This window comes from Eutrigla gurnardus (genome assembly GCF_963514095.1).
Source record: "Eutrigla gurnardus genome assembly, chromosome: 1".
NCBI lineage: Eukaryota > Metazoa > Chordata > Actinopteri > Perciformes > Triglidae > Eutrigla > Eutrigla gurnardus.
Genome location: NC_139915.1, coordinates 21,619,784 through 21,647,073, shown reverse-complemented (window position 1 = coordinate 21,647,073; position 27,290 = coordinate 21,619,784). Strand labels below are relative to the sequence as shown.

The window sequence follows — 27,290 nt, the reverse complement described above, 5'->3', positions numbered from 1 at the left end:
CTTTTGTTATGTCAGTCTCTCTAAAGCTTCAACCTTTAGTGTTCAGACATGGCAAAAAAAAAAAAATGATATACAGTTAAGATACCTTTATAATTCAAGTTTCACTGTTACCAGATACTGCATTCCCAATGGTGTTGAGGATACCACCAATGACAGAGTCTTAAGACTCAACCTTAATGCCCATCCACTAAGCTATATCAATGATCAGGACATGGGCACCACATGGCTTTCTAAGATCATGACTAAACAGGAAATGGATGAAGGAGTCACTATTACCGTGGATTTGGTGAATGGACAATACCAGGTAATACATCAAAACATACCCACATGCAACCAAGCACAAACATACATATTATTCCACAAATGATGGACAGACATAGATGGGCAATGTAAGTGACAAAGACAATATATTAGTATATAAGTATATATAGTATATATAGCGTTTAAAGGGACAGTTAACCCCCCAAAACGTTCCTCTTACTTCTAGTGCTATTTATCAGTTTGGATCTTTTTGGTGTGAGTTGCCTAGTTTTGGAGGTATCGGCCATCTACCTTGAATATAACGGGACGGTATGGTTCTTTGCTTGTGGTGCTCAAAGGGACAGTCGGCTAAATTCCACTGTGGAGTGTACAGTTGAAATGCTACAATACAAATGCTGTACAGTATCTATCTGCCTGCACCTGTATGTACAGTGGACAGTAGTTTCATCCTCTCCTAAGCACTGCAGTGAGAGGCAGACGGGGGTTGCAGAGGGAGAGAGATATTGCTGGATTTTGGCGTCGTCGACACTGGAGTTGTCAAAAGACTAGTCCCTCTTCTCTCTGAAGTGTGTATGTGAGTGTGGCAGGATTTTGGGAGCTGTCCTGACACGGTAGCTCAACTCAAGTCCCCAGATAAAAGACACTTTCTGAAGTTCAGTGTGTGTATTTGTGTGTGTGTGTGTGTGTGTGGGGGGGGGTTGCACAGTGGTGGTAGCTTAATGCGCTCCCTGCTGTGTAACCCAGTGTCCCAGCCCACACTGTAGTGGGGCAGATAACACTTAACACACATACCCACACAGACACGCACATGGTTGATGTGGTGTGGGAAACTACTTGTGTGTCTGCACTTGTGTAATTGTGTGCCTATGCATTGTGTGAGGGCTGTCTGTTTTCAACTAAAACCCTTAATTATAATTTTAGCTGATAAATGAACTGATGACATATGAGCAAAATTTCATTTTTCCCCTTTAATTTTTTAAGGATTAGATATGTATCATTGCATTTTTGTCCATATCATTATGTATTAGAACTATGTCTTAAAATAATGTAGTGCAAAAAAAAGTCTCTAAATGTGTGACACTGTGCCAAAAAAAAATGTACACCATTGTAGGAATTATGACATGCCTGTCTTGGGTTATAGAACATTGTACAGGTGTACCTGTATAGCAAATCTGGTTATATTCATGCTGACTTGTACGAATCCTCTCCTCCCAGATATTTTACATTATAGTACAGTTTGGCGGTCTCTTGCCTGAGTCAATACTGATCCAAAGACGGAGGCTTGACCTCACAGAGGTTGAGAGTGGCACCCCAACAAACCAGCCCTGGTTGGACTGGCAATATATGGCAAGGAACTGCAGTGTGTTTGAAATGCTGAACAACGGGCCTTTACTGAGACCAGACTCAGTCAACTGCCTGCAGCTGCCCAGGTAGGAACCATGTGAACGACTGAGAGGGTGTGGAATTTAGTCAGTATTTATGACCTTACTGTAAATTAACATTGTATACTGTGCATATTTTACAGGTTACACAATTTGAGAAAAATATTTTTTTAAGTTTCTTCAATACCGATATGCTAAAGCACTCATGCACTCACTGAATTGAGATGATTAAAATGTTGTGATTTTTATTCTTTCGACACATGTTTAGTGACTTGCAAGATACTCAGAACTGTTGTGAAATGTGAAATAAATTGTAATTATTTGCTGTGTCATCAGTCACATGAAGATAAAGACATCTCTGGCCATGGATGTATCATCCCATTTGAAACTGCCTTGGATCATCTGAATAAAATTAACATGAAAATAACTTCTCAAACGTTCTGTTATTCTGCTTTGGGCATCCTCCCCACAGCAGAACCACATGTTCTCGCCGTATGCTGTTGGATGGTCATGGCCTCGTTAAGGCAGAGGAGATTACACAGAAATTACTGGCATGACTAAATAAAGAAGTATATGAACACACACAGACACGAATAAACGCACATTTATGCACTCATGCATTTGTGTGTGTTAGTGCATACTAACATGTACAAAAGAAAAAATAAATCAAGGGAAATTAGACATCTACCCATTACACACACATACAGTTAACGCCAGCACACACACACACACACACACAACCACACACACACACACTGGCACTCTCACATTGATGAGATTTATAAAGCTAACCACCTACAGTGCTGCCTTGGTACATGACCGGTAACAGGCTCTAGATTGGCACTTGATGGAGAACTGGCCTTGGAACATAGTCTTAACACACACACACACACACACACACACACATACACCCTAAATCTTGGCATAGCAAGGCCTTGGTTGGCACTAGATAGAACAGGTATGAATAGATCACAGATTATGTAGTCATTGCTTATTTTTCACTTGACTGACAAATTATATCACATACTGTATTAGTTAAATTGGCATGAGAGCAATTGCACCTCACATTGGCAACACAGTAACACACACTGTGACATCGGTGGTTGATAATTATATCAAAAAGAGCACTGTCTTTGATCTTTGAGCAAGATTTATGTTTTTTTATCTCGCAAGATTTATTTAATCCCGCAAAGAGACATCGCCTCCTCTGAGGCCACTCAAGTGTCTGGCAAGATAAATTCAAGCACGCCTCAGTCATGTCAGGTGTTTTCATATTAGTTACAGTCCCACTCCAGGAGTGCTGTTAGTGATCCATTTGCATCTTGTCTACATGTATAGATAAACAACTAAACAGGTATTTTTTTATGAGACAAACTGCTTCATAGAGTACACTGATAGTGTGTACTCTATGCTTATTTTATGCCCAAATGTCCAGACCAACATAAACACGGACAAATACATACACAATGTAAAGTGGCATGAATAAGCATTGCCTGAAGACAAATTATCGCCTGAAGACAGAAAGAAGGATGTTGTTGCCTCTAAGTAAAGCAGAAACCTTTAGAGGTCAATATAATAGTTTTTGGATCCGCTATGGTGGTTTTATTCTTGTATTCTTTGCTGTACATTATTTCCCCAACTTATACTCCACTCAAAATTCGAAGTTCTGCTAACAGTATATCAGTTCATATTCACTTTTTACATAAATATATATCGTGAGTGACTTTTTTTTAATTAAAAGTTGTGACTAAGTTGTGACATATACACGGACTAAATTGGTTAAATGTGTGTTTTGTTTCCTGTGTTCCAGCTACGTGCCCTTCTCAGGAGGAGACATCACATTCAGCCTACTGACCCCGGGGCCAAACCTGAGGCCGGGCTACAATGACTTCTACAACACTCCTGCCCTGCAGAAAATGGCACATGCCACCCAGGTCAGGGTACACCTTAGTGGACAATCCCATACTGCAGCAGCCGGTGTGAACCACCGACACAGATACTATGCCCTCAATGAGATCACCATCAGTGGCAGGTGAGGAGTTGCACATATTTATCCAGAGATCTCAATATAAGTACCTCATCTATTTCTGAAAGTGATTGATAGTGTTTGAATAGCAGTCATGACAGATTTGGTTTGATCTGGAAATGATTGTCTTGAAGAATTTGGATTTCATACTAGGTCGTGCAAATTTGAAACGTCTTAATAGGCAGACCTGGTTTTATTTAATAATTATAGTCTGATAATGTGGCATAACAATACATTTAAATGTCTTCATGTAAATACATTTAAATGTATTTTTTGCCACATTATCTGTTTATACATTTAACTGGCTTTACATATTTCTATGTTTGTTTGAAATTTCACTAACTAAAGTAGTGGTACCCCCATATTGTATTAGTTAATGGTCACTTCTAGGGGGTGACAAATGTCCATTTGAAGATTTTTCATCTAGAAAATATTTCGACACAGACTGTTGAGTATCAGCAGAGCTTTTTGAGAGTAATTGTGAACACATCTCTTCATTAGACTGAGAGAGTGACTGTTTTTTATGGCTGTGGTAATTATAGGATTATGCAGGAGGCAATCATCTCTAACTCTTTCTTTCCCTCCTCCTCCCTCTAAGCTGTTTTAATTAGTAGCTTGTTACAGTGAAGTAGGAGAAACAGAGATTTAGAGCTGCTGAAATCTCATCTGTGCATTCTTCATCCCTCCTCTTCTCCCCCTCTCTTCTATTCTTCTCCCATCTCTCCATCTCTTCATTCTTTCCAAAGCCTGTAAACAGGCGTCTAGTGGCGGAGGAGAGCACACTCATAACCTGACTATGTGTGTCTTTGTCTGCACTCATGAGCGTCATTTGTCCGATGTGTTAGAACAAAGTCCCTCTTTCATTACATTACTGCATGATATTTTGGCATAGCAATTTCATTCATGAAACAATTTTTCATACAAGTGGTTGGGTTATAAAAATAACTTGTTATTTTCAATACAAATTAACGATAATGATATTGGTGGTCTTAAAAAAAAATCTGTTTTCTTTACACATACATGCTGATACTAATATATCTACAAGATGCTAATATCGGCCTACCCAGTTTATTGATCTAGCGCTTGTATTTTTTCATCAGTTATTTACTCGGACTGGGAATACAGGGTCCCTCTATTATTGCATTAATCTTTGTAAAAAAGCAATTCAGAAATTTTAAATTGTGCTAAGAGTTGAAGTCCATCACATATAAGAACTAGTGCACCTCTCTTTTTATTAGAAATAGATACAAACTTAACTGACTTGCTTCAGATATGATTAATGTAACCAACTTGTAACATACAGTGGTATAACGAGGACAAGAGATGAATAGAAACAGGGAAAAATGAAAATGGAAAAAGCAACTGAATATCTGAATGACTGTCCTGCCTGTGTGTGTGCGCACACTTACCTTTCCAACAGTGGACCTCGGCATTGTTACACATTCACCCTCAGTGGTGAGACAACAAGAAACATTTTTGTTGTCTATTATCTATTACTATCTATTACCTTAAGTCTCAAAACCCTTTTGTGGCGTTTTTGTTTTTTTTTCACATTCCTCCATATATTGAATGTCTTGCAGTGCCAGGCAGGCTTTCAGACTATAGTCGGGCTATTTAACAGGTACCAATTGAAGTAACAATCTCCTTCACCGAGACAGGTCGACCTGTTATGTTGCACTGATGAGTCTCAGGATGACATTTATAAATGTTGAATGGGAACTTCGTAATGGCACTGCTGCAGTTCTCCGTTGATGAGGGATGGAGGAGGTGGCAACAGACAGTTGGTCATGCTGCTTGCTGCTTCCCTTGTCATTATTGTTACATTTGTTATGTAACAATTTTTTATCAGAAATGGCCTCAATTTTGTCCAATTAAGCTTCAAGGTCCTCCCAGTATGTCCCATTTTATCTTTCTCTCCGTCATCGGTCCAGATGTGAGTGTCATGGCCATGCAGACCACTGTGATACCAGTGTGACCCCCTACCGCTGCCTGTGTCTGCCTGAAAGTCACACAGAGGGAAACAATGTGAGTACACACTAAATGTCCTCATGTGTTAGTGTGCTGTTGGACCTCTCACACCTTGTGTATGTGTTGTGTATATACTGTAATATGTGTTGTGAGGTTATTAAAACACAGATTTATTTCACTATTTCACTTCACATTTTTATTCCTAATTATTAATATAAGTATTAGATGCAGATATTCGCTCATTTCAAATTCAAGCATATAAACACACACAGTAGAGGGGGACAGAGGATTCCCCCCTGGGGAGAATCTCCTCATGGTCTTAATTAAGCAGTTTCCTTTTTGATGACATAAAGGGAATTTCTCTAATTAAACATTACGAATACATATTTATTAGAACTCCCTCCTTGTTATTATTGTTTCTTCTTCTTCTAGTGTAGTTATATTTGTGTTTTTTTGTTTCTCACTTTCTGAGAAATTTATAAAGTGGCATTAACTGGCATGCTTTCAGACATACACTTTCAGAGTATTCCGCCCCGTCATCAGTCTAACGCTCGCTGAGGCGGAAAGGCGGAACAGAATATTACGCATCTGAGACGGCAATGGAGGTCATCACAGAGCTGCATCAGAGGCGAGAGGAGGCAATACGGCGTTCTATCTAAACACTCCGAGCACCCGAGGCAGAAAAGACGTGACGTAGTGAAGACGCGTTACCAATGAGCTCAAAGCGTAAATCCGAAGCAGATAAAACTTGGTAGTTGCTCGTACGAGGCTGCCGTATACGCATCAATATGTTTATGATGCACGCAACTTCACTTGCGGTTGAGAGTCGTGTAAATATGCGAGACGAGCAAACGTTAACCTTTCGTAGTTGTTTTGATGCATCCAGCTAATCAGATTTCCAACGCTCATTTAATACGTCACATGGCCGACGCGTCCATAGACGAGGCTGTGGGACGTCTCACTTGTTCCGCAACACCGGGGTGCTATCTAAACGCAGTCACCGTTGCGGCGTTACGCTGCAAACATAGTTCTTTCTAAACGCTCCGGTTCACGGCATATTCTGACTCGCCTTTCCACCGTTACGGCAGAATCGTCTGTCTAAAAGGGGTTGCTGTTTACCTGCGGTGCAAGACGATTTGGCTTTGAACCTGACATTCTGGTAAATGGACAGCTATCAGTGTGGTCAGACTGCTAAATCAGGCAATACACTTTATGCTGTTAAAGTTGTAAATAACCGACAGCTTACATCAGCCTTGTTGGCACAGGACTCCTGTTATAGTTGTGATTTATGATAACTGAATATGTGGAGTCTCAGACATTTTCAATTAGATTTATAGTAGGTCACTTCTCTAATCTAAAACTCTAATCTAGTCTAATAGTCTTCACTTGCTCACTCACATTGCCTTACTTTGTGGGGAAGAGGAAGAAAGATCATTTTAAACCTACAGACTGTAACTGAGCTGTCTTAATGTTAATTATGAAATTTAGATTTGGTCACTGGTCACAAGTGCCTATTTTATCGTGCGGAACCCCCAGTCAAACCAGTATGCATCCACGGCCAGTATTCACGCACTAGTATGGTGCAAGATGTTGGCTTACAATTTGATTTCAGTCTAGTTTGATGTTATCCACCACCTCAGCACCAGGCCTTTGCAACAAAGCTATTACAACTTGCCATATAATAGTAGGCATGACCCCAACAACGCCTAGTCAGTCAGCAGTGAAAAGTTCAGTGCAACTGCTCCACCTCACTGTAGAGCAGGACAGCCTGCATTATTCACTGCTGATGTATCATTCATACATCTGCGTCTGTGTATTAGTGTGTGAGTGTGTGTGTGTGTGTGTGTGTGTGTGTGTGTGTGTGTGTGTGTGTGTGTGTTCATGTTTCAGACAGAGGCGACAGGACATCAGTGGAGAAGTACAGCTGTAAACCAGCAGCTGTTCAATTACTGTCAATCTCCAATACCCTCCTCCTCCACCCTTGCATTTAATATTTTTGGTCTTATATGAACTCCAGACAAAAATTCAAGTTGTCATAGTAGTAGTGCGCACACGCGCACACACACACACACACACACACACAGACACAATTGCTGGGTTCATGCTATCTTCCAGGCTACAAAATATGACATCCTGCCCCTCTATTTTTCTCTTTCTCACCCTCTATTTCTCTTTTTATACACCACTTTTCTATTTCCTCTATAGGCCCCCGTCCCACCTCCATCCACTTCCCTTTGTTGATCACTCTCTCATACTCTCCCTTTCTCTCTCGGGTCTCAGTTTAAATAATGTCTCAAATCGACTAGAACAATGACATTCCCTCAGCATGCATCTCTAATCAGCTCTCTTTCTGTCTCTGTTTGTCTTTCGCTCCATTTCACTCAGCCGTTTTCTCTACTCCCCCTCACTCTTTATTGCCTCGCTTTCTAAGTGTTTAATTCATTCCTGTTTGACGCCGTTTCTCATGGTTCATCTCTCCCTTGCCTCCATTTTTCTTACTGTCTTCCCATCCTCCCAATTTGTTTTTATTCTTCTCACACTTGTACATACAGTAGTTATTGAAGTTGTGTTAGAGAGATGCAATGGAAATAAGCAAGATATATTTGTGTGTGCGGTTGGTATATATTATATAAATTAATATCTACTAGAGCTTCCCTTCTGTGAAAGCCATGTGTAAAGCACGATACGTTACGTGTCTATACAGTCCTTTTTGAGGGATCTTCTGTGCATGGGCACGTGTGTGTGTGTGTGTGTGTGTGTGTGTGTGTGTGTGTGTGTGTGTGTGTGTGTGTGTGTGTGTGTGTGTGTGTGTGTGTGCGTGCATGTGCATATGCACGTGTGCGTGTGTGTGCATGTGCATGTGCTTGTGTTCACTCTTCTCCCAAACCTGCCCATGTCATCTCTCTGAGTGAATATTCAGGGCCTTTCTTCCGCCTCTGTAATATTGGAGCATAAAAGGCTGTGGGGAATATTAGCGTTTAATATTGCATGCGTTCTGTTGACTTGGATCGGCCGAGCACCATGACGGATGTTGTACTAATCTGCAGAATTTCCACAGTGACATTAAAGTGACAGAAATGCTCAGACATGTGTCAGGATGATCAACGGGGGCCTTGGAAGACACACACTTAAACTCTCTCGCACACACTTAAGCACACATGCATACGAGCACACACATTCTCCCACTTTCTCACTCTTTCTTTTGATTCTTTCTTATGTGCACTCTGCATCAGAGTTGATCTCTCATCCTGTCTCTCTGTCTCTATATGTCTCTCCATGGCTGATGGATTCATTCATGTCTGAAAGCTATATCATATATTGTATTTTACATCACGTCACGTGGTAATTTTTTCTGTACAATTAGAGTTGTTCAAATACCGGCAGCATCAACGGAATTGCTTCCTATACAGGCTAAAATGCTGGACTGCATATATGGTGTCTATGCAGTGATATCATGTTATCATAAAATGTATTAATGCTGCAAAGATGCAATTCACGTGACATGATCTGTATTGCACAAATGGCCAAACTTGTACTAAAATCAGCAGGAGGAGAGATAGTTAGCGTTAGCTTTTAGCAGCCTGTGGGCAGCACGGTGGTCCCAGGTTCACTCCCGGCCCGGGATCAGTTTCCTGCATGTCTTCCCCCTCTCTCTCTCTCTCCCTGTTTCCACACTGTCTGAATAAAATAATAAAAAGGCTTGAACGGCGCTCTAGCCGAAAAAAATTATCTTAAAGTTACATTACGATGCAGTCAAGCACTATTTAGTAAAAAAGATGTTCCGATGGTTGTCGGAGCATCTCCACAATGTCATTTTATTTGGACGTAATGTTATCAGGTGTTAAAATATCATCATCATGGTAAGATGCAAAAATAATCAACACTACCTTTCTTTTAAATCTGCGTGTGTGTTTCTTGGTCCCACCCTAAGGCACAAGGGCTACTTACATCAGGCTGTGTGCGGCTAGAGGCTAATTTGACATCATTGGACAAATTGCGTGTGTGTTTTATGTGAGAGGTAACATTAATAGTAGTTTGGTGTCTATGTATTTAATATCAGTTCAGAAATGGAAACTGGATGTGTTTTTGTGTTTCCAACTGTGTGTGTCACAGATGTTGATGGCTAGTGACGTTAGGTAGTCTTGTCCAAGATCTCTGTTGCTAAAGTCTGCCTCAACAGCAGATTTTCACCTACGCCGGGGTTAACTTTAGATACAAACAACATGGGTGTGAACACACCAACATGCTCACACACACACACACACACACACACACAGTGTTACGACCTTTCCAGTGAGAGCGTGAAATTGGTCATGGCATTTAGGATAAAATGAGTTGCCCCAGCAGATTAACACATGTGCACACACACACACACACACACACACACACACACACACACACACACACACAGGTGCTCGTGTCAGACCATCTGAATGTCCACATATCTATTAGAGAGGCTCCTCACTCAGCAGGTTTTTTGAAAACATTCAGAGTGAAAATAAGATGCTATCCTTTACTCTGCAACACAGACCACTACACAAATACACATGCTCATTTTAATGCATTGAACTGGAGTTGCATATTAAAAAATAGTCGACAGTGTGTAAGGAATAGAACCACTTCGTAATTTTATAATTAAACAGGAAAGCGTGTAACTTGCTCTATATGCTGTTTTCATCTACTAACTGATCATTTCTAGGATGAAGTCTTGCCACCATTCGCTTACTTGTGATTTAATTCTGACTGAAGTCCGGTCTAAATCGTTATTTAGAAACAGACTGTTTCTGTTGGATTGCAATTTGTGATGAGATCGCTGCATGTTTGTTACAATGTTTAAAGAGCCAAAAATCCAATTTGATAGATGACAGAGGTGCTTTATCATCAGCAGAACAAAGTGAAAAGCCAATTTTTTTTGTTTTCTCATCCACAGTATAATGTTAGAGAGTATTGACTATTTGCAGAAAGAGGAATAGAATTAGAGAAACCGTGTACACTCGATCTACAGTGTGTGCTGTCCTTTTTTTGCTGCTGGTACTGTGTGCAGATGATGGAGTGCCATCAAAACCTTTTGTATGAAGAAGAAAATGAACGTGTGCCGTTTCTCTTTTAACTCCCAAACACCGGTCCCTCGACTAATTAGCAGGCTGGGAGAGAGGGAAGGTAACGCAATGTTGAATGAAAAGAAAAGAGAATTCATTTGGTATGGTAATATTTCCTGCTCACATACTAACCATGGCTATGAGAACAAGCGGTTGGGGGAGTGTAGAAACAGGGGGAAGCGAGTGAGGAAGGGGAGAGGTGGGAAACCCAGAGAGATGTACAGAATGATTTGTTTTTCAGAAAGAGGAGGCAGAAGAGGAAGGGTGGGAAGAACAAGGAGGCGCAGAGGTAGAAGAGACGGAAGAGGAATAGAAAGGGGGGGAGATATGGGAAAGAAGAACTCCCTATATCTCTTCAACTCATCCCCAGTGGATGAGACGGAGGAGTGAAATGTAGTGAGAGCTTTCTGTCCAAAGTGCCGAAAGAAAAGTACCTTTTTGGTAAGTGAAACATTTTAGGGTAGACAGGCATACAGGCAACCACAAAGCAGCATGGACAAACAGGGAGGCAGAACGTTACTGTGGGTGTTACATTAGATTTGAAGCCAAATAGCAGGTGAGACAAATGAGCAGGAGACGGACAGAACAAACATCCCGAATATCCCAGCACTCTTGAGGAAATACCTGTCCCTAGACACATTCTCCCCTCTCTCTCTCTCTCTCTCTCTCTCTCTCTCTCTCTCTCTCTCTCTCTCTCTCTCTCTCTATGCGTGTGTTTGTGTGTGTCTTTATACGCTTGTTTCTTTTTGTCTCGTGTTTGTGTGTGTGTGTTGCTAGGTGTGTGCATATCATGTCTCCAGAGAATCTCCTGCTGCTTCATTAGATCCTGTTAATAATCACCCAACAGGGAACAGCACTCTGGATGCACGCACACACACACACACACACACACAGCCACATGCACACGCACACATAAATATACAGTTATGCAAATCCTTTAGATCTTGTTCATTCGCTGTAGAGGTGTATTTGTCTTCTTAAATATTGTTTGTAAATGAGCGGACCATTCCCTACTTTTTTTCAAAATGTTCTTTATTAATTGAATTATGTTGTTGCCATCATAGCAACAAAACTCAGAGATAATGTCAAATTGCAAAGATGCTATTCAGTTTTTTAGAATCTGAAAAATGTATGGCAAATACTTTAAATGTTCGTGACAAAATCAAGATCCGTAGAACACGCTAAAGATAACCTGTGGAGTTCTTGCGCACTAGTAGCACTATTGTGCAGCGCTTGCACGTTGTTTGTATGGTGGAAGCACAAAAAGAGCACGCACACCCGCAGCATGATCCTCATTCCTGCCGCTGGCAAGGCAGTGGAGAAGATGACTGCAAGCGTGCAAATGCTTTATGGAGATTGAAATACATTCAAAACATTTCTTTGACCCCAAGGATATACAAAATGGATTTTGATGTGAAACACTGAATATAAACATAACTCTACAGGGCACCATAACAGGAAGAAATGTGACAAGTGTTTGGTATGATTTTTTTGTGCTTGTGTTACAGTACACATGGGGCCTTTTGTCTTCTTCACATAACAACATAAATTTTATTTTTGATCACTCTCTCTTTGCCTTTTTTTGTTCATCCCACCTGTCTTGCTCATACACGTGGATTGTTTTCTGTCTTTCTTGTCATTCTGTCCCTTCAGTCTTAATCTTTAAAAACAAAGTGCCCCCCCCCCCCCTAAATTCAGTTAACATTAGTTTTCAGAATTTTCCCTACCCCCTCCCCCTTCCCTCATATAAATACACACAAAATAGGAGCCTTTTCCACCAATTTCCATCTACACTCCCCCTCACCCTCTATTCCCCCTGCATCACCCCCTCCTCTGTGTGTTATACATAATGGGCCCAGTGCAGGTCTGCATGTGTCACACATGGGAGGAACTCCTGTGTTTTTTAATACATTTTTAATCCCACCATTTGATGCCCCCCTTGTCCACCATAATTTGTACTGACTGCTGAACAAAATCAAAGGCTTGTACTCGCCTCTGCTGCTCTCAACTACAGAAAAATGCATTTTTTATGTCACTTTTTTCCCGCTTCCTCCTCCCCTACACACACACACGCGCACGCACACACACACACACACACACACCACACACCACACACACACACACACACACACATACCTTGTTATGTTTATTTTGACATGAAAGTGGGCCTGTATGAGAGCCCTGACTGTTGCAAGTCACTCCTCATTAGTGGTCTGATTTCCCTATCCTGTGTGTGTGTGTGTGTGTTTGTGTGTGTGTGTGTGTGTGTGTGTGTGTGTGTGTGTGTGTGTGTGTGTGTGTGTGTGTGTGTGTGTGTGTGTGTGTGTGTGTGTGTGTGAGAGAGAGAATAAACTTGCTCTTTATTATATAGTAGAGAATGCCTCTGTGCTTTCTCTTCAGTTATGTGTATTATTCTTCTCTCAAGATTTAAATTGAGATATTTCCCCCCCTCTTTATATATCTCCCTCTCTCTCATTCTGTGTCTTTCTTCCTCGCTGTGTCTGCTTCATTCCCTGTCTTTGTTCCATAAAAGCAAGCATTTCACTTGTCATGGGACCATTTTTCTCTACACACAGTTGTTATTTTCAGCAAATGTACTGTTTATGACATTGTTGTACAAGCCTTTGCTTAATACAAATGATGCATACATTCTTACATTGCTATTCTCTTGTCAAGGGGTGTGTTTGTTTTTACCACTGTAATTTGTTTAAAAGAATAGGTTATATATTCATGTAAACTTAATTTCCCAATTGCATTCATTAGCATTATTGCTAGGTTTGACTACTACTTTCTGCAAGGTTATTGAACTAACACTAATATCAAACAATATGTTATAGCTTGAATAAAGAAATGTATGTCTGTATTTATATACAGTATGTGACTGTTTCCAACAGTGCCAGCGTTGTGCGCCCCTCTACAATGACAAACCATTCAAGTCAGGGGACCAGCTCCAGCCCATGAACTGCCGGGCTTGTCAGTGTAACGGGCATGCTCTCTCATGTCGTTACGATGTCGGAGCAGATGACCAGCCAGAAGAGCACTATCGAGGAGGAGGAGGCGTCTGTGACAATTGCATGCACAACACCACAGGTAGAGTGTCTGTAACACAAGATATCTTATTATCTTTTCATATTTTAGGACTAAATATGGTATTTCTTGCTCACTCTTAGGTAAAAACTGCGAGCTGTGTTCAAGTGGATTCTTCAGGCTTGAGGAATCTGATCCCATGTCAGTTGATTCTTGTCAGCCTTGCAACTGTAATGCTGCTGGAGTCGACAGGAGCATGGAGTGTGCCCAGGTACACACCAACACAAAGGCATATTCATGATGAGCACTGAAACCCTCCCAGTCCCAGCTTTGATGCTTTCAATGTCTTTAAGCTAGTTGACAACCTGTCTTCTTCTCTTCCTTACCGGTCCCTCTCTTTCCCCTTTTGTCACCTCCAGGTCGGAGGTCAGTGCCATTGTAAGGCTGCAGTAATGGGTCGTCGGTGTGTAGACTGTTTTCCTGGTTGGTATGGTCTTAAAGCCTCCAATCCAAATGGCTGCAACCGCTGCAACTGCAGTGACATTGGCATCATCAGCACCTTAACGGGAGTTCCCAGATGCAACCAGAATACAGGCCTGTGTCAATGCAAACCCCATGTCACAGGTAATCAGACCACTAACAAACATATGGTTTTAAAGTTGTAATTTGTTTTACGTTGATGAAATATTTTGGTAGGTTGCTTTTGCACATCACATTCTCAGAGACACTTGTGTGTTGGGGGTGCTTCTTTCCACCTACTGGCTAGAAACTTTTTGAGGGCAGTGGAAAAACACATTGAACCTCATGCCATCCCCCTAAATCCCTCCCATACAAGTCAGGCAACCTCATTGGGTTCAATTAAGATAAAAATAGGATAAATCTATGGGCAGTAACAGCAATCTCTTCAGGCCTTGGTATATTACCACTGCAACACTTCTCTTAAATGTATGCTCTCTTAAATAGCTTCTCTTACAAAATGTCAAAGTACTTTGTTGCTCACTTCTACTCTTCATTATAAAGGTTACTTGGTTTAATGTCAAGTAATGGAATCTTAATTAATAAAAAGGCACAGCTGGTCATTGAGGTGCACACAAAAGTAAAAACTGGATATACTGGGTGCACACAACACACCAGGCACGTGCACACACAGGCCAAAATACACACACCCGACCATATCCCAAAGTGTTTTGCCAGCCAAAATAAACAGGCTTTTCTGCTGGGGGTGCTTCCAGCCGTTGTGCTTCTCTTTTGTGATAAATGGTTTCACTCTCTCCCCTGTGTGTCTTTGAAGAGCCGGCTCGTATGAAATGCAAAACCGGCCAACGCTCCTCAAACCGATGCATCCCGGTTATTGCTAAGCTTCGCTATCAAGGGCCCGTGGTTGTATGTGTGAGTGCGGTCGCGTGAACTTGTAAACGTGCCTAAGAGTGACTGTTTGTGTATATTTAAATGTAAGAGGGAGAGTGACTGGATGTCACCGTGTGTGAGTGCACTTTTGTTTTTGCCTAATTCGATGTATTGTATGATTATTTTTGTGTGTGTGTGAGCACATGCATGCCATCAAGGACTAAGCTGGCATTTCATTCTTTAATTCAATGCCAAGTTGATTAAAACAAACTGCTGCAGCCCCTTGTATTTTTCACACTCCATCTTACGAGACCCACTCCCCCCCCTCCCTGTCCTTGTTTGTTTGGTTGCTCCCACAGGTATTTTTGCAAAATGAGATTTGATTATGGCAATTTATTACCGCCAAGCTGATACTTTGAGTAGAGCAATGGCAGGCACGCTTCAGAAGGATGGAATTGAAATGTGTGCACACAGACAAAGATACACACACGCACACATTCATAACAAGGTGCCAGAGTGCAGTGTGTACATAATAGTGTTTGAAATGGTGATGCATGAGCCTGTTAACCAGCTGGCTACTGATGAAAGGGCTGGGCCATGTCCCGAAAACACACACTCGTGTGCACGCATCCACACCCCTGCACACAATTACCTCCTTTTTCTTTCCTCATCTAATATCTTCTAACACATTCAGTGTTCTCACGTTTCTTTCCTTTTTATTGTCTGGGATTTCTTTTCTCTCATCTTCTCAGTTGTGTCAGTCGGACGTCATGGTTGAATGTCACATGACTAACTGCAAATAACAGGATTAAGAAATGTCAATTTGTTCAGTGCAATGTCTAAAATGGAAATAGAAATGATCATAGCTTTTTATAATGCATGTAGGATTCTTTATATACTGCGTAGTGAAATTGGGGGTTAAAAATCACAAATGCATTTTATCGCAGTATCGTTAGCGTTGTAAGCGTCGTTCTGTCAGCCTGCATATTGACCATCAACACACTCAGACATGCACACACACACTTCAAAACACACACACATGCAGAAATATCTTAACTGCATGGTCATGAAATATGATATATGGATTGAAATACATTCATATCTAAAAAATCATTAACATAGGCAGACCAGGGGCAATGCCAAGTGTCTGCTGCACACTGAGTAACGCACACACAGACGCGCACGCACTTGTCATATGCACTAACACAGATGTACAGATATGTATGTACACACACACATTTTCAACCCACCCACATACGAACACAGGCTCCGTCATAAACGGCCGTGGTGACTGCGTTGCCCCCAGGCATCCATTTAGGGACAGATTGCCTGTCATGGAATACGTATGGCATATTCAAATAAGCCCCGCTCACTCACACTACATATCATGGTTTAACTAGCCCTATAGCCTGGCACGGCTGCTTTAGCCATAAAAACCTCCCACACTGTATGATCAGTTTGGGTGTTTTTTTATTTCTAATTATGAATAGAACGGAAATAATGTAAGAAATAATTTGAATAAAATTCCTAGCTGACAGACCTAAATTTAAGATAAATAAATGCAGGCATAAAGAGCAATAACTGGAGAGATACTGTTAATCGGCTCATTTCACATCCTTTACTGCGTAGCTCCTTCTGGCGTTGGAAATGTTGACAGATGTTAAATGTTTAAATTATGGAAGGCATTAAATGTTCACACTAGACTCATTAATGATAAGCTGCAATTTTTGCATTCTGAAATTTCTTTGATTTTCTGGGTTTTACAACACAAAATCTTCTGAAAAGTGTTAACAATGATTAATTCCAAAAGGATAGATGGGCAACAAGCAGAAATAAATTGTTTATCTTTAAGCACTTAAAAGCCAACGTAAATGGTTATTCAGTATTTTTATGTTCCTCTATCCATCTCTCCATCTCCTCTTTTTTCTTTCCCTCCACCCTTTTCTTGTAGTTGCTTAATTTATTTATTTTCTCGCTCAGTGAAATTAAGTGTTTGGCCTTAGGTGAGTGATCCATCATATGTAGAGGGCCTGGCCCTAATGATGGCAGTTTTATACACTCACCCACCATTTCTCACTCCCTCTCACTCAAACACACACACACACAGGCTTACACACACACACACACACACACACACACACACACACACACACACACACACACACACACACACACACACACACACACACACACACACACACACACAGGCTTACACACACGCTTGCAAACAGAAAGAGGCTGAATGCTAGTTGGTGAACAAGCAAACATCAATTTATTCATTCATTTCTGGTTCTCGTAGCGGGCCCAACCCTGTCCTCTCCTACATTTCTGTGAACGCCTTCTCACTCTCTGTCTTCATCCTTTTTGTCCAGGTATTTCTTGTGACCGCTGTGAGTTTGGTTATTGGAACCTACCCCACCCAGATGGCTGTGTCCCATGTGACTGTGAGCCCCTAGGTTCACTGAGCCCGTTCTGTGAGCCTGAGGAGGGACAGTGTGAGTGTAAGCCCGGCGTTGGGGGACAGCGCTGTGACTCTTGTGGTCGGGGTTCGTATGGTTTAAGACTGGAAGGATCCTGTTCCCCCTGCAACTGCTCACAAGAAGGGACAGTACCTGGGACAGACTGTGATCCTCACACAGGACAGTGTGTGTGTAAGGCAAGTTGACTTATGACATATTTATTTTTACTTGCTATAATATCAACCATAGGGCATAATAAATAGCAGTATGCCTCTTTCTGTTGTCCTGTCCTTTTTTTAGGAACACGTGGAAAGCCGTCGCTGTGACTCTTGTCGTCACGGTTACCACACCTTGGAGCAGCGCAACTCCCTGGGCTGTCTGCCGTGTGCATGTGACATCCATGGTACTGTGCCGGAGGGCGTATGTGACTTGTGGACGGGACAGTGTCCGTGCCAAGAAGGGGTGGAGGGAGCGCAGTGTGCCAACTGTGCCCACAACTTCTACAACACGAGTTTACACTTACAGAGTAAGAGGAGTTCCAAGTTTAGTTTAAGTCTTTTTGTCGAGGCCAATACTGTTCACAAAGTTGTTCAGAAACTTGAGATACAGCATAGTAAGTGTCGTTGAAATACTGTATATTTGTATATTCTCTTTACTTATTTAGATATATTGTTTAAGTATTGTCAAGCTATCCAAATCTATCCTGCTTTCTGATGATGTTTTGTGTCCTATCAGAGGGGTTGTCCCAGGGCTGCGTGCCGTGTATCTGTGACCTCAGAGGGACAGTGACGGGGTCAGTATGTGACAGTACCACAGGGCAGTGTGTTTGTGTCCCTACACGCTTTGGAAAGGACTGCAGTCGCTGCCGACCAGGTGAGTGTGTTTGGAATGACAGTTGGATGGATGGTATGTAGATCAACAAGAACTTTTAAGAGTGATTTTATAAAGTTTAGAGAATAGGTTATCGCTCAAACATCAGACAACCGTGAATAGAAGAGATTCTGAGGGGAAAATGATGAAGAACGCACTTTTAATATTTGTTCCCTTGTGTGTGTGTTTTGGCATTTGCCTTGTGCCAGATCTCCACTCAGTGATTATCCTATTTGTGCCAGGTCTCAACAACGCGCCATAGAGGGGAAAGATTGCTTCTTTTCACTCTGAAAGTCATGAATGTGTGCGTATCGGTATGTCTGGTCAGTCTAATGGTTCAAGAAGTAACACATGTTGTATTGTGTCATTAATGGAGAATGACCAACAGCATAGTCAGGTTTACTGGGGGTTACAAATACCCTCAAAATCAAATCAAAATAATCAGTACCGTTGAGGTAACATAGATGCCAACATGTTTTATTCCATTTCATTGCATTTGCCAAGCTCCGTCTTCTTAATTTCCTAAACATGTCATGCCATTGTATACATGCTGTTGTGAATTCCCTGTAGAAGTGGCTAAATAGAATATCTGATTCGTTCATTAGCCGCTATTAGGTCGAGAAAAATAACCTGAATTGATTTATACTTTGGAACCTGAGGTGCTTAATGTAACCTCACACACACTTATTGGCATTGTGTTACGTTTTATTACAAATAAATGGCAGACAACATTCCCTAATGCCTATTAGGAGGGACATACATTTGTTGTCCCAGGTTTCATCCAAAATCAGTCACTCATTCACTATTTGCTATGTAAGGAATTGTATAACCACGTCTAATCAGATGTTTCAGCTTTTAAAAAAGAGAACACATTGGACACTATTAAAATACCCACCACATATGATGGCTTGTTCATAGTTGTGATTTGATATTATTAGGGCCGGGACTTTAATGCGTTAATTAAGATTAATTAATTACACAAAAATCAACGCGTTAAAAAAATTAACGCATTTTAATCGCACTTATTTTTGCACCGCGGAACGTTTCTCACTGGATGAGTTTCAGGCGGACCGATTATACTGGAGCACCAACTTGTGTTCATGACTTCAGACAACAACAAACCACAGTGAACATGAACGAAGAAGCTGATGAGACCGCTTTGGTTGGCCCCGTAGATGGGAAATTTTGTTATAAAAAACGAAAGGATGGAAGCGTCGATAAGAGCATGGTTGTGTGCAAGCTATGCAACAAGGAATTTGCATCACCGCAGCACATCGAGCCTCAAGTATTACCTCAATGCAAAACATATAGCAGCTAGCGTGGACGCTAGCGTGGTAGCTAGCGTGGACGTTAATGGCAAAAATTGCACTGGTCTGTTGGACTTGGTTGAACAAAAATAAACAATATTTTGTTGCTTAAGCTTATGTATTCAGTCATTATTCAATGGTATACTAAAAATCCATGTGAAAAAAATTACTTCTCACTGTTCTCAGGTCAAATATTTATATGCGATTAAAATGCGATTAATTTCGATTAATTAATTACAAAGCCTCTAATTAATTAGATTCATTTTTTTAATCGAGTCCCGGCCCTAGATATTATATTATATATTATTATTATTATTATTATTATATTATTAAATATTATTATATTTGATTTTAAGATTGTCGAAACAAAAATCACACTTGTAGGCGATAAAGTGCAATCAGAGTCCCAAATATTTCGGTATTCATGTTTGTCACTGTCCAGGCTTCTACCACTCTCCGGACCAGAGTGTGTGTGCAGAGTGTGACTGCCATCCAATAGGAGCATCGCAGCGTGGTTGCGAGAGCCAGACCGGACAGTGTGTGTGTGCCCATCCCTCCATGGGAGGCCGGCGCTGTGACCAGTGTCGTGAGATGTTCTTCGGCTTCAACCCTGGCCTGGGCAGGTAACTTAGAGAAAGTCATAACACACACACACACACACACACCAGAGATGGGGGACTCAAGTTGAGTGACTTGACTGAGTCAGAATAAAAAGAGAAATCCGGAGGCCCAAAAAAGCAGATAAAACTTGCCCCTGTGGATTAGCATTGGAGCTATTCTGTTAGGCTTACACATCTCGGGCTAGGTCAAGTACATTTTTGTTTTTTTTTTTTGACGGTTGTCATTACGCTAACCGTTTATAAAAACCAGTAATGTAATGACGCAGGTGGGCAGCTAACGTCATCGGTCCTGCCCATTTTACGTCAAGAGACGTTAATTTAACAGGATAACACAATAACGTGTCAACCAGCTACTAGAGAGAAACAGATGCACCGTGCTCTACCAACTCGATTTGACCAGCAACATTAATATGGTGCCAAGTCACCAGAAACTATATATATATATATATATATATATATATATATATATATATATATATATATATATATATATATATATATATATATATATATAGTTAGTCTAATTAGTCTAATCTTTATTTAAACAATTCTGCCTCTTAATTTTTATCCACTATACACCTATTCTCCGTCTCTCTCTCGCTCTCACATGCAAACATGCTTAATCATGACTGTTATGACCACATGGCTCAAGCATGGCATAACAAATTGGGAGACACGCAGTGACAAGTTTTTGGTATATTTATTTAACAATAAAAGGCACTAACAAGGAAATTAAGTATCAGTGTAGATGGCAGCTTAACTATGTGTAATGTGTAATGGACTGGTGTAATGAGAATGTACAACAAAACCAAAATGAAGACGATGAGGTTTGGCAGCAGCTTCAGTCACCCAGGCAGCGAGAGAGCGACAGGCTGGATGTCTTCCTCCTTTTATAGGCCAACCAGGCCAATCAGGTCAATCAGTTGCACCTGCTGCAGAAAGGGAAGAGCCAAATGGCTCCCCCACCACACAGGGGAAGGACACCTTCCCTGACCGCCAGGGAAGGGGGACGTAACACCCTCCCCCTTAAAACAGAGGCCCAACATACGGCCTCTGTAAACAAGGCTGCGGCAACAAAGAAACAAAGACAATATTTATGTCAAAGGGAGGAAAGGCAAAATGTTAAATGGGATCGGTCAGGGGAACTGGTTTACTTGAACCCTTCTGGCGCCCGCGACAGCGCATCGGCTATTACGTTGTCCACGCCACGAATGTGTCTGATGCTCAAGTTATAGGGCTGTAAAAAGAGTGTCCACCTCATTAACCGCTGGCTTGGACTCTGCAGAGAGTGGAGGAAGGTTAGAGGGTTATGGTCTGAATACACAACCACCGGATGGACCCCACCTCCCACGTACACATCAAAATGCTGCAGAGCCCACACCAACGCCAGCGCCTCCTTCTCTATTGTAGAGTAGTTCAGTTGATGACGGTTGAACTTCTTAGAAAAGAAGCTGACCGGTCTAACCACTCCCTGATCATCACTCTGCATCAGGACACCCCCAGCCCCAACCTGACTGGCGTCCACCTGCAACTGGAATGGCTGATCTAGGTGAGGCGCTGCCAGGACAGGAGCTGTACTCAACAGCATCTTCACTTGGCCAAAAGCCTGCCGACAGGCCAGAGACCATTCAAACTTGACCTTCTGCTGTAGTAGGCCGGTCAATGGGGCGACCACTGAAGAAAAATTAGGGCAAAAACTTCTATAGTAGCCAACCATACCCAAAAATCGTCTAAGCTCAGTCTTGGAGACAGGCGGTGGAAACTTGTCGATAGCACGGACTTTGGCCCTTACTGGCTTGACCTGTCCTTGTCCCACAACCTTCCCCAGGTACGCAACAGTGGCCCTGGCAAATTCACATTTAGCCACGTTAACTGTGAGGTTAGCGTCTTGGAGACGAACAAACAATGCATGGACTCGATCCCTGTGCTGTTCCCAAGTGTCACTGTATACTACGACATCATCTAAATAAACAGCTACGCCCTCCAGCCCTGCCACTACTTGGTTCATCAGACGCTGAAAAGTGGCAGGCGCATTTCGGAGCCCAAAACTCATGACCCTGTAGGAATACAGCCCCGATGACGTAATGAAAGCAGCGATCTCTTGGGCACGTGGCGTCAGCGGGACCTGCCAGTATCCTTTTAATAGGTCAAATTTACTCACAAACCTGGCAGATCCTACCGCATCCACGCAATCCTCCATCCTCGGTAAGGGAAAAGAATCAGGTTTAGTCACTTCGTTTACCCTTCGGTAGTCTGTGCAAAACCTGTCTGTCATGTCTGATTTTCCCACCAGTAGGCATGGAGAGGCCCAACTGGAATTTGAAGGCACAGCCAGCTCATTATCTAGCAGATACTGAACCTCAGCGTCCATGCGGCGGCGCTTCTCCAGAGGAACTCTGTAGAACCTTTGCCGAATTGGCTTTGCATCCCCAACATCGATGTCATGCTGCACTAAGTGGGTACAGGAAGGAGTATCAGAAAACAGGGAAGGGAAAGCAGCCAACAGTCCCGACAGATCCCTGCCTTGTTCTTCTGACAAGTGGCAGAATAGACCCCTTAAATCTGCAAGCGTTTCTGAGTTTTTGAGCCGAGGACGCAGCACGCCATCCCCAGGCCCTCTCACATCCGCCTCTTCCTCATCCCCCGTTTCCCCTACTGAAACAGATGCCGGGAGCATGTGAGCTATGGTAGTCAACATAGCAGGCTTAACCTCCTGAACCACATCCGCTCCTGGCACAGATATACGGGCATAGTAAGCTTTCAGCAAGTTCACATGACACAGTTGTGTTGACTTTTTACGGTCTGGAGTATCAACCAGATAGTTCTGTTCAGAGACCTGTCGGACCACGGTGTACGGTCCAGTGAACTTGGCCTGGAATGGCGAACCAAGGATAGGCAGCAATGCCAACACCTGGTCTCCAGGACAGAACACTCGAGGCTCTGTTCTGCGGTCATAGTACCGCTTCATCTTACTCTGGACGGCTGTCAGATGATCACCCGCCATCTTAACCGCCAGATGTAGTCTACGATGAAAACCGTTCACATAATCAATCAGGTTGACAGGCGGCTCTGCAACTTTTAGGCCATCCTGCAAAACTGAAAGGGGACCCCTCACTTTGTGTGCGAACACCAACTCACTGGGGCTAAACCCTGTGCTCTCCTGCACCACCTCCCTGGCTGACAACATAAGCCAAGGCAGCCCTTCCTCCCAATCCCCCTTAAGCTCAGTACAGTATGAACGCATAAGCGACTTCAGGGTTTGGTGGAACCTTTCCAGTGCTCCCTGACTCTGAGCATGGTAAGCACTAGCTTTGTTGTGCTTGACCTTCAGCTGGCTCAAAACCTCTGCAAACATTCGTGACGTAAAGTTGGATCCTTGGTCACTCTGTATGACCCGAGGAATTCCAAAGTAGGATATGAACTGTGATAAAGCCTTAACAATCGATCGTGTGGTGATGGAGCGGAGAGGGTACACAGCGGGGTAACGTGTGGTCTGACACATTACCGTCAACAGATAGATGCACCCCGACTTGGATGGAGGGAGCGGCCCCACACAGTCGATGATGAGATGCTGGAATGGCTCACTTACTGCTGGAATGGGGTAAAGAGGTGCAGGTTTGATAGTCTGGTTAGGCTTGCCTGTGATCTGGCAGGTATGACAAGTCTTAATGAACCTGGTAACCTCTTTCTTTAACCTGGGCCAGAAGAAGTAACGCAGCAATCTGTTACAAGTCATCCTAACCCCCATGTGTCCAGCCACCTCACCGTGGGCTGTCTCCAAAATTACTTCTCTAAACTTGGCAGGCACAACTACCTGAAGTACGGGATCACCTACCGAACAGTCATCATGAGGAAGCCACTTACGGACCAGCATGTCATCCAGTAGAAAGTACCCACAGGCTAAACTCTCCATCTCGTCTGTTGGCTTCACCTCACTGAACAGTCCCTTCAGCTCAGGATCCTCCTGCTGGGCTATAATCAGCTCACTCTTGGACAGGGCAAGAGGCAGATCAGGAAGTTGAGACACAGCATTTTTAAATCTTCCAGACTCTTTAATCCCCCTTTCCGGCCCTGTCCCACTCATCGAACGAGTTCCTACGCAAGCAGTAAAAACCTCTGGAAACTCCTTCTCACTACTGTCTGGCACAGTGGAGATAGTCGGCCCAGAAGTCACCACAGGAGGCAGAACACCTCCCCAAACCCACCCTTTAGCTAAATCGTTTCCTAGAACGACAGACACTCCTTCTACAGGCATCTTTGATTTCAGTGCTATTGCCACTTCTCCTTTTACCAGCTCATGGTCAAGTTCGATTCTGTGTAAGAAAGCCGGCCAAGTATGCATCCCCATGTCTTGGATCAAAACACTCCTCCCCAGACTTGACTCCTCAGAAAAATCCAACACCGAGTCTAGGATGAATGATGCTGAACCCCCGGTGTCCCGCAAAATCTTTACAGGTACTTTCTGTGACCTACCCACCAATGAGACAAAACCTTCCCTGATGAACTCACTGTAATCAGGCGGAACCATATCTGCCCATAGCAAGCTAGAACCTTCCGAGATGCCAGGAAGGCTTGGCACAACAGACGCCACCATGGCCGGTTTTTCAGGACACATATTCTCTGCATCTAGGCCTAGTGCCCCCTGTCCTCCACCAACCGGAACTGCCAGGGCATGAGGTCTACTAGTACCCCCAGATAAACCCTTCCCATCATTTCTTTTACTTTTCAGCACAGGACAGTTCAATTTCCAATGTCCTTTCCCCAAGCAATAGTTGCATGTGGAGTTAAAATCACCCTTGCTGGGACGAACTTTTTCATATTGTGGGTTAGGAGCAGAGAATCCCAAGTTCCCACTAGGGAACTTTGCAGGGTACGGAGCTAAGAAACTAGAACCTCCCCCGCTATGACCACGTGACTCAGATGGAACTTTGGTAGTTAACACAAACTCATCTGCCCACCTGGCCGCTTCAAGGGCGGTTTTTGGTTTACGCTCATTGAGATGATTTACAATGCGCTCAGGTGTGACATTCTTGAACTGTTCTAGTAACAACACTTCACACAATTCATCGAGAGTAGTGACCCTTTCTGCCTCACGCCAACGTTTAAAGTGGCTTACCATCTCCCTCGTCACCTCCACATATGTCTGCGTCTCAGTTTTTCTCCAATTCCTGAAGCGCAATCGATAGGCTTCTGCACACAGCTCAAGACAGAAGTATGGCATCCTTTACCTTAGTATACACTTTCCTCTCTACAGGGGTCAAGTGCTAAGTAGGCCTCTTGAGCCTTCGGCGGAAGCACACTCTGAATCAGTGCAGTGCGGTCTGTAACTGTCCAACTTCTCTCCTCTGCCAGACTTTCAAATAATGAGAAAAATACATCAGGATCCCTCTCATTAAATTTCGGCATCAGACGGACCATATCACCCAAGCTGTCCCTAGACCTTGCATCAACAGCATCAGGTCTTGCCTGGCGCAACCTCTCTAGCTCAAGACGCACCTCCCTTTCTTTCTGGCATTCTCGGGCCTGAAACTCCATCTGCATGGCTAACAGTTCTTTTTGCTCTGCAAAGGATAGACCCGTACCCACTGAGACAAATCCAGCCCCTGCCCCTTTAATGGGTGAACCACCTGGGCTAGATGTTTCGTCATCTTCTAACACGCCCTGGTCAATTAACCCCACATGTACTGCAGCAAACACCTCCTTTTTCTTAGACCGACCCTGCATAACATCGGGGGTAAGGCTATAATGTGTGACGACCCGCCACAATTCTTCAACTTTCAATCTTTCAAGCAACTCGACTGATGGACTGGCCACAAACTCCTTAAAAAGATCCATCCTACTGTAAGCCAATCAACGGTCCACAAATGCTTAATCAGTAGTACCAATAACCTGTTATCAGCTATAATGCCTCGACTCAGAACGGTGAGTAGCGTAATATATCACCAAAAGCACAGAAGGGATAATTATCAGAGCTGCCCCGTATCTAACTGGAAGTAGAAGTCCCTAACTAGCTACCAACTAGTCTTCGGTGTGCCCTCATGCAATTTGGTTGCTAGCAACCCCAGCGCGTTCGACACACCCAAAAACAACAAACAAAACCAAACAAAAAAAACAGCGATAAACACTCTATTCACTTAGCTCATAACTAACCCACTGGCTTCAATGACATTTAAGGTGCAAACAATCCCATACTACTCACCGACCAGCTGAGGATCATAACCGGCAACCAGGTCACCAGAAAGGAAGGAAAACTGCCACTAATCCCTCTCACAAGCTCTCCCTTGCTGCAAGCTGCAAGCCAAACAAATCAATTAAATCAATCAACAGGCCAACTCAATAACCCATATTCAAACAACAAAAGATCAAAACTACCAATTAACCAAATATGCAACCAAGCAAAACTAACAAATAACCAACTACTCAAACACTGCGAGTCTCCCAACAATAACACTCTCAAACTAACTATACAGGCCTTGGAAAGATATGAAAAAAAACCTTAGCAAAACCTATCCCGGACGAGCCCCCAATTTGTTATGACCACATGGCTCAAGCATGGCATAACAAATTGGGAGACACGCAGTGACAAGTTTTTGGTATATTTATTTAACAATAAAAGGCACTAACAAGGAAATTAAGTATCAGTGTAGATGGCAGCTTAACTATGTGTAATGTGTAATGGACTGGTGTAATGAGAATGTACAACAAAACCAAAATGAAGACGATGAGGTTTGGCAGCAGCTTCAGTCACCCAGGCAGCGAGAGAGCGACAGGCTGGATGTCTTCCTCCTTTTATAGGCCAACCAGGCCAATCAGGTCAATCAGTTGCACCTGCTGCAGAAAGGGAAGAGCCAAATGGCCCAAGTAGTGAAGCAGTGCCTCCCCCCACCACACAGGGGAAGGACACCTTCCCTGACCGCCAGGGAA

The 27,290-nt window shown here is 42.8% G+C and overlaps 1 protein-coding gene across 1 annotated transcript in view; it reads left to right on the top strand.

Annotated features, from left to right (window-relative positions):
- The window catches only part of ush2a (Usher syndrome 2A (autosomal recessive, mild)), a 273,785-nt gene that overhangs the window by 53,271 nt on the left and 193,224 nt on the right, over nt 1-27,290 (top strand). The window contains 11 exon segments of the mRNA XM_084005786.1: nt 115-304; nt 1,477-1,691; nt 3,454-3,675; nt 5,601-5,694; nt 13,631-13,826; nt 13,907-14,034; nt 14,183-14,387; nt 17,483-17,766; nt 17,870-18,095; nt 18,305-18,442; nt 20,189-20,369. Of these exon segments, the coding sequence (XP_083861912.1) occupies nt 115-304; nt 1,477-1,691; nt 3,454-3,675; nt 5,601-5,694; nt 13,631-13,826; nt 13,907-14,034; nt 14,183-14,387; nt 17,483-17,766; nt 17,870-18,095; nt 18,305-18,442; nt 20,189-20,369 (2,079 nt within the window).